This window comes from Muscardinus avellanarius (assembly GCF_963383645.1).
Source record: "Muscardinus avellanarius genome assembly, chromosome: 15".
Classification (NCBI taxonomy): Eukaryota; Metazoa; Chordata; class Mammalia; order Rodentia; family Gliridae; genus Muscardinus; species Muscardinus avellanarius.
The window spans coordinates 56299382-56308521 of record NC_137801.1 but is presented as its reverse complement, the minus strand read 5'-3'; the positions used below and the strand labels follow the sequence as shown (position 1 = coordinate 56308521).

Genomic DNA, 9140 nt, shown 5'->3' with positions numbered 1-9140 from the left:
GAATGTCCTTAGGTTCCATCCCTAGTAAAACACATACACATACACACATATACACACAGTGGTGCATGCCTATAATCCCAGTATTAGGAGGCTGAGATAAGAGGTTTATAACAGGCTGAGATAAGCAGGTTGGAAGCCAGCCTCAGTAACCTAGTGAGGCCTTCAGCAACTTAGTGAGAACCTGTTTCAAAATAAAAAATAAAACAGGGCTGGAGACATAGCTCAGAGGCAGAACAATTCTGGTTTCAATCTCCAATATATATATTCATTCATTCTCTCCCCCCACACACCTCTCCCTCTCTCTCTCTCTCTCTCTCTCTCTCTCTCTCTCTCTCTCTCTCTCTCTCTCTCACACACACACACACACACACACACACAATCATAAAATGAAAGAGTATAAAATGGTGTTTTAATTCTGAAGAGTGGTGGCATATTTGTCTGTGACAGTAAAATACTAAAGCTGCTCATTTTCTTTTTCTTTCTAGCTGTAATCATTCAATATGTTTCCACTGACTGAGGAAAACAAGCCTGTGGCCCAGTTGTTACTCAGTACTGGCACCTGTCCAAGATGTATCTTCAGATTCTGTGGTGTGGATTTCCATGCACCTTACAAACTTCCATATGAGGTATTTTCAGTTTTTTTAAGTTAAGAAAGGTTTTCTCTATTTTAAAAGCACATATTTATAACTCCTTATTAAATAAAAATATAAGATAATTTTGGAATTGCCATTACCTTAAAAATTAGTTAAGGAATTTTTTCTTAAGTAATTATAGGATTTTCTTCTAGGAATTGCTTCTGAAGTGATTATATAACAGTTAGTGTGGAAGGATCTTTGTGGAAGAATTCCCTGGTACATTTAACATCTGTCTAGACCTTTCCTAAAGCATATCTAAACAGAATATAAAAAATTTATTGCCAGCTGGGCGTGGTGGCGCACGCTTGTAATCCCCACACTTGGGAGGCTGAGACAGGAGGATTGCGCAGGTTCAAAGCCAGCCTCAGCTACTTAGTGAGGCTCTCAGCAATTTAGTGAGACCCTGTTTCCAAATAAAATATAAAATAGGTCTGGGAGAATAGCCCGGAGGTGGAAAAGCCCCTGGATTCCACTCCCAGTACCACACACACACACACACACACACATGCACAAATATATATGTTGCCTCTCACCAGATATGAGTAAGAGTAAGATGAAACAGGAGGGGACGATAGTCCCAATCTCTTCTATTAAGTGGAAGCATTGTGGGCTTGGTTGCCTTTTTTTCTATTTTACCATTTGTATTTAGAAATAGATACAGCATTGCTTAAGGAAGGGGAGATGTTCTGAGAGATGCATTCTTAAGTGATTTTGTGGTTTGTGAACATAATAGAATGTACTCACACAAACTAAGATGGCTATGACATTATCAGGCAACATACTCTTAGGATCAGAGATGTATATATGCTGTTCATTGTTGACAGGAACATGTTGTACATGACTGTATTTGTAAGTCAATGCTTCCTCTATTACTAATATTACTAATAGGTAGTAATATCACTATTACTCCTATTAATTATAATAATAAAAGTAGTATATAGAGATCTTTGACATTTATAGAAATATACACAGTTTTGTGATTTATTGGATTACTTTCACATAAATATATATTTGTGAAATATGTTTGGTTCTGTTAGTGACATTCTTTTCAGAGGCAGATAGTAATAGTATATACATATAAATATAGGCACATAAACACATATATGTTCAGTTTATAATTTTAAAAATTGCCCAAAGGTTAACAATAGTCATAATTTCCCCTACATAATTAGTTTCTGTTATTTCAGAAATAATAGTAATACCCAATATTTACTTAGTATTATTATATGTCAAGCTCTCATATAATCCTGATAATAATTCTTATCTATTAGGTAAGTACATACTATGATTGTCTCTATTTTCAGATGAAGAAACTGAGATACAGATTAAGCAACCTGTCCAAAGTTACACAGCTATTAAGTGAGCAAGCTAAGATTTGAACAATCTATCAGAATCCAAAGCCTAGGCTTTGGATCTAGAAGACATGGATTTGAATTCCAGTTCTACTACTTTCTAGTTTCAGTTTATTCCTCAGTGAATGAGAATGATGAGAACATCTACTCAAATGATTTTAAGGGACAATAATAAAGGATGTGGAAACATTTTGAAAATGGGAAATGGTATATATGCTATGGTGATTAATATATATGCATATGTACTTTATTGCAACATGACCATAAAGTAAGGACTGGATTTGTGTACCTATGCTTTTTTTTTTTTTTTTTTGGTGGTGGTACTGGGGATGGAACCCAGGGGCCTTCTACCTCTGGGCTACACTCCCAGACCTATTTTATATTTTATTTGGAGACAGGGTCTCTTAAGCCAGCTGAGGTTGGCTTCGAACTTGCACAATCCTCCTGTCTCAGCCTCCCAAGCGCGGGGATTACAAGCATACAAGCATGCGCCACCACCCCGGTGTACATATGCATTTTTAAGACACATTATAACTTACTATTCTGTTTATTATATAAAGAGACTAGTTTTTAAAAGTTTGTATCATTTTATGTAAATAAATATACAAAATATTTGAAAACTTTGTGTTCATAATTTTTTTTGAACCCAGGGTCATTCTACTTCTGAGTTACTCCCAGACTTATTTATTTATTTATTTTTATTTTTATTTTTTGCAGTGCTTGGGATGGAACCCAGGGGGCATTCTACCTCTGAGCTACACCCCCAGCCTTATTTTTTATTTTGAAACAGTGTCTCACTAAGTTGCTGAGAGCATCACTAAGTAGCTGAGGCAGGCCTCAAACCCGGATCCTCCTGTCTCAGTCTCCCAAATACAATTACAATTACAAGCGTGTGCCACCACATCTGGCTAGTAAAATGTAATTTGAATAAATTTTAAAAAGGTATTTATTTAATAACTAAATAAAAATCCTGTCTAACTTAGTAAAAGTCTTCTGAGTATTTATTTATTTATTTATTTAATTTTTGCAGTCCTGGGGATGGAACCCAGGGACATTCTACTTCCAAGCTGTAGCAGCCCTATTTTTTTATTCTTTATTTTGAAACAATATCTCACTAAGTAGCTGAGGCTGTCCACGAACCCATGATCCTCCTTTCATAGCCTCCTGTGCCCAGCTCTTCTGAGTATTTAGATGAGGAGAATATTTGAAACTTGATAATGTCTTGAAAGAAGTGTTGGTTTTTATATTCTAATAGAGGAATGGCAGAAATCGGGCAAACCAGAATGTAGAGGAGGGCTTCTTTCAATTAATGCTTATAAATGGCTTGTAACTAATGGTGCCAAATTTCAGCACTGCCAGTATCTCTTTATTTAGTATATTGTCTCAAAATTGTTTTTACTTGATATGAATAGACTTTTACTCTGTCTAAATGACCAAATTTCATATGAAATAAATACACTTTTGTAAGAGTTTATTAAATGATTTAGCAATAATTGTTTCCTTTTTTTTTTTTTTTGCAATACTGGGGATCAAACCCACAGGCATTCTACCTCTGAGTTATACCCCAGTCCTTTTTTTTTTTTTGAAACAGGGTCTCACGCTAAGTTGCAGAGGGCCTCATGTACATAGCATTAAAGGAAGTATTTCCCTCTCCACCATCACCACCACAAAACACCACAAAAAATATATATGTATTATATATAAATAAATATATAATAATATATAGTAATATATATTTTATTTTTTTGTGGTACTGGGGATGGAACTCAGGGGAATTCTATCTCTGAGCTATACCCCCAGCCCTGTTTTTTATTCTTTATTTTTGAAACGGTCTCACTGAGTTGCAAAGGGCCTCACTAAGTAGCTGAGGTTGGCGGCGAACCACGATCCTCCTGTCTCAGCCTCCCAAATGCTGGGATCACAAGCGTGCACCACCACACCTAGCTTACATATTAAAAAATCACATGCTTGTAATTCTAGTACTTGGGAGACTGAAACAGGAGGATTGCAGGGTTGTGGTTAGCCTCAGCAACTTAGTGAGGCCCTCTGGAACTTAGCACGACCCTGTTTAAAAAAAAAAAAAAAAAAAAAAAGCTGGGTGAGGTGTTGCACGCTTGTAATCCCAGTACGTGGGAGGATGAGACAGGAGGATCATAGATTTGAGACCTGGCTCAGCTATATAATGAGGCTCTCCAAAACTTAGTGAGACGGTCAAAATAAAGAATAAAAAATAGGGCTGGTGGTGTACCTCAGGTAGAATGCTTCTGGGTTCCATTCCCAGTACCACAAATAAAAAGAAAGAGAAAAAGGGAATGGGGGTGTAGCTCAGAAGTAGAATGCTGTGCCTGGGTTCAGTCCCCAGCAAAACATACACACACACATGATGGTACTAACAGGGAAAAAAGGAATTAGAGTTTGTTTGTTTGTTTGTTTGTTTTTTGGTGGTACTGGGGTTCCTGGAAGCCCTTCTACCTCCGGGCTACACTCCCAGACCTATTTTTACATTTTTATTTGGAAACAGGGTCTCCTAAGCCAGCGCGCATGGCTGGCTTCGAACCTGTGCGATCCTCCTGTCTCTGCCTCCCAAGCGCGGGGATTACAAGTGTGCGCCACCACGCCCGGCTGTTTGTTTGTTTTTACTGAACTTAGCAAGCAAATAACCCTTGGGACAGAACAACAAACCAAATTTATAAATTTGTTAATGAAGCCTTTTTGCCTAAGACTTAAGATTTTAGCTTCACTGATATATGGTACTATTGGGAAAAGAGTCACCCATATGTAATAGGAGTTAGATAAATCTCTTTTGAATTCCCTAGAAAGTTAATGCTGCTAATAAAAATAATTGTTCTAGTAGGTTTTTTTGTTTTTTGTTTTGTTTTGTTTTGTGTGTGTGGGGGGTGGGTACTGAAAATTGAACCCAGAGGCATTCTACCTCTGAGTGACACCCCAGACCAATCTATTTCTTATTTCGAAACAGGGTTTTGCTAGGTTGATGAGAGCCTCACTACTTGCTGAGGCTGTCCTCAGACCTGCGATTCAGCCTCCCAAGTACTAGGATTACAAGTGTGTGCCACCATGCTTGGCTTGCTCCAGTATTAATATAAATCAACATTGTACAAGTCTGTGATATAATTTTGACACTTCATCTTAATTAGGAATCCTTCAAGATATTATAAAAGGGTTATTTTTCTTTTGTTAACTTTCCAGGAGTTGCTTAATGGTCTACAGAAATTTCTGGAAACTGAAAAAGATGACTTAATTTCAGAAATTCCAAACCCACCTCTCAAGAAAATTCGTCTACAAGAATTGGAAGATGGGATTGATAATCAGAGTCAAAATGGAGAGGGCAGGACCTCTGTTATTGAAGATGGAGGCACTACTTCCCACAACTCAAGTCTAAATGTATGCAATGTTTGCCTAGGAATTCTTCAAGAATTCTGTGAGAGAGAATTCATTACAAAGGTAGTCTGATTCTTATTGTGGGTATAATTATGAAGGGATTTTCAGTCTTAAGACTTAGAATTCTTGTATGGAAAGGAACAGTCCCATTCATTTCAGCTTGTTTCACACCAATGGATCATTAAAACATTTTTTTAAAGTTCAATATTCTAAAATTCTTTTGCATCTGAAAATAATTAAATATGTATCCATATACTTCAGTTTGAGTGCTATTCAATTGAAAAAAGATACAGCAATTCTTTTTTCTTTTACTGTTTAACACAGCTAAGCAGTTAGAGAAAAGTTCTTACCCCTTCCTACTATTAGCTAGAAAAGACAAGTGGCATAGCCTGGTGAAAGGTAAGTGCTGGGTGTGGGATTGCCTTTTATTACCTGCAGCCTACAGCGTTACCCTTGCCTTTATTTTGAAAACAGCTTAAAGTTACGAGGTGACCTAATAGAAAACTATTTTGACAACTGTTCTGCAGGTGTCAGTTCTGGCTGTTTTTGGTATTAATCTGATGATATTAATCTTCAGGGTCACAGCAAATATTTAATCTCAGGATGTTTGTGAGAGTTTCCCACTCAACCGTGAAAGTGGTTTTTAAATTTATTTTATTTTTTGCAGCACTGGGGATTGAACCCAGGGGCATTCTACCTTCAAGCTAAACCTCCAGCCCTATTTTTTATTCTTTCTTTCTTTCTTTCTATTTTTATTTTTATTTTATTATTATTATTATTTTTTTTTTTGGTGGTACTGGGAATGGAACCCAGGGGCTTTCTACCTCCGGGCTATACTCCCAGACCCATTTTATATTTAATTGGAAACAGGGTCTCACTAAGTTGCTGAGAGCCTCACTAAGTAGCTGAGGCTGGCTTCGAACCTGCTTGATCCTCCTCTCTCAGCCTCCCAAGCGTGGGGATTACAAGCGTGCACCACCATGCCCAGCTTTTATTCTTTATTTAAAAAATTTTTTTTGGTGGTACTGGGATGGAACCCTTCTACCTCCGGGCTACACTCCCAGACCCATTTTATATTTTTTTCATTTGGAAACAGGGTCTCTTAAGCCAGCAAGGCTGGCTTTGAACCTGCGTGATCCTCCTGTCTCCGCCTCCCAAGTGCGGGGATTACAAGCGTGTGCCACCACACTCGGCCCTATTTTTTATTCTTTATTTTGAAACAGGGTCTCACTGGGTTGCAAAGAGCTTCACTAAGTAGCTGAGGCTGTCCTCAAACTGTGAGCCTCCTATGTCAGCCTCCCAAATGCTGAGGTTACAAGCATGTGCCACCACACTTGGCATTTATTTGTTATTTTGAAACAGGATCTCACTAAGTTGCAGAGGGCCTCAGTAAGTAGTTGAGACTGGCTGCGAACCTGTGATCCTCCTGTCTCAGCCTCCCAAGTATTGGGATTACAAGTGTGTGCCACTGTGCCCGGCTGGTTTTTAATTTTTTTTTTTTTTTTTTTTTTGTGGTACTGGGTGTGGAACCCAGGGCCATTTCTACCTCCGGGCTATACTCCCAGACCTATTTTATATTTTATTTGGAAACAGGGTCTTATTGAGTTGCTGAGAGTCTCACTAAGTAGCTGAGGCTGGCTTGGAACCTGTGCCATCCTCCTGTCTCAGCCTCCCAAAGCGCAGGGATTACAAGTGTGCGTCACCACACCTGGCTCTGGTTTTTTAATTTTTAAAAAATGTTTGTGGTGCTGAGAATCAAAGCCAGGGCCTTGCATATGCTAGGCAAGTGCTCAGGCATTGAGCTACATATTCAAGCCCTAAACATAAAAAGTTTGGAAGTTTTATATTGTCATTTTTTGGACCAGATATTCGTGTTATAAAGATTTAATATTTCCAGCAGTTTCTTGGAATTTACATACTTGGAATACTTTTCTAGGTGTGCCAAAAGGTTGAGGCCTCTGGGTTTGAATTCACAAACTTGGTATTTTCTGTCTCCTTCCCACCACAGCTGTCTGTAAGAGAGGTAAGTTCATTTTCACACATAAAACTAGAAAGTGAAAAAAAAATAGTATGATTTAAATAGTATCTCTGTCAATGACAAGATAATTGAGCAAATGGAAAAATAGAGGGGTTGCTGATGATATTCTGCGGTTTATTTATTTTTATTTTTTATTTTTTGGTGGTACTGGGATTCTTGGAAACCCTTCTACCTCCGGGCTACACTCCCCGACCTATTTTTTTATATATATTTTTATTTGAAAACAGGGTCTCTTAAGCCAGTGAGGCTGGCTTCAAACCAGTGCGATCCTCCTGTCTCCGCCTCTCAAGCGCGGGGATTACAAGCGTGTGCCACTACACCCGGCCAATTCTGGCGTTTATAAATACCTAAAGTCATTTTCTATCCAGTCACCAAAGCATTTCTTGCTGATAGTTCATTTTTCAGTCCAATTTTGGTAGAAAAACAGACTTTCAAAGACTAACAAAAGTTATAGTATTTGAGTAAAAAAAACAAACCCAGTTGGAATAAGTATTCTTTCTTTCTTTCTTTCTCTCTCTCTCTCTCTCTCTTTCTCTTCTTTCTTTCTCCTTCCTCCCTTCCTCCCTCCCACCCACCCTCCCTTCCTTCCTTCCTGCAATACTGGGGATTGAACCCAGGGACATTTTACCTCCAAGCTACACCTCCAGCCTTATTTTTTATTCTTTATTTTGAAACAGAGTCTCACTAAGTTGCAGAGGACCTCACTGAGTATCGAGGCTGGCCTTGAACCTTCAATCTTCCTGTCTCAGTCTCCCAAGTACTGGGATTACATGTGTGCACCACCATGCTCAGCTAAGAAGTATATTTTCTAAATGTGGCTATATATCATACAACCAAACCTTGCCTCTCAAAGTTCACATTTTTACATTAAAATCTTTGTTATCCATATTATCATGATAACAATTGTTAATTTAATATTTGTGAATTACTTATGAAGTATTTATGTTCCAAAGTAGGGCTAGCAGGTGCTGATTTTTTTCTTTTCTTTTTTTTCCCCCTGTGGAACTAGGATTACAGGTATGAGACACCACACCCCAGCTTAGCAGATGCTGTTTTTAAAAACAGAGTCATAGCTGCACATGGCGGTACATACTTATAATCTCAATACTTGGGAGCCTGAGACAGGAGGATTGCAGATTTGAAGCCAGCCTCAGCATTTTTTTTTTTTTTTGGGGCGGGTCTGGGGATGGAACCCAGGGGCATTTGACCTCCGAGCTACACCCCCTGCCCTATTTTTTATTATTTGTTTTGAAACCAGGTCTCACTGAGTTGCAGAGGGCCTCACTAAGTAGCTGAGGCTGTCCACGAACCGCGATCCTCCAGGTCTCAGCCTCCCGAATGCTGGGATTACAAGCGTGCGCCACCACGCCTGGCCAGCCTCAGCAATTTAGTGAGGCTGTCAGCAACTTTACAAGACCCTATTTCCAAATATAAAGTAAAATAGGACTAAGAGTATTGCTTGGAGGTAGAACAACCCTTGGTTCAATCTCCAGCACCACAAAACAAAGCAAAACAAAACAAAAATAAAAACAGAATCATTCTGCTTAAACTATACTTACTTTTTTAGTTGATTTTAACCAGTAAATTAGCAGAAATATGTGACCATTCCATTTATTGGAATTATTAATACATTGCCACAGTTTAGTGTGTTAAGTGTTTTGTTTTCATTTCTATTACTGGGTAACATTTTATCCCTTCACTTAAGAGTAATAATTA

The 9140-nt window shown here is 38.3% G+C and overlaps 1 protein-coding gene across 1 annotated transcript in view; it reads left to right on the top strand.

The window, feature by feature from the left end:
* Positions 1–500: 500 nt before the first annotated feature.
* PUS10 (pseudouridine synthase 10) overlaps positions 501–9140 on the top strand; it is a gene marked incomplete at both ends in the record, with an annotated part of 65152 nt that continues 56512 nt past the window's right edge. The window contains 3 exons of the mRNA XM_080711369.1: positions 501–626; positions 5195–5449; positions 7323–7409. Of these exons, the coding sequence (XP_080567495.1) occupies positions 501–626; positions 5195–5449; positions 7323–7409 (468 nt within the window). The remainder of the gene's footprint in view (positions 627–5194; positions 5450–7322; positions 7410–9140) is intronic.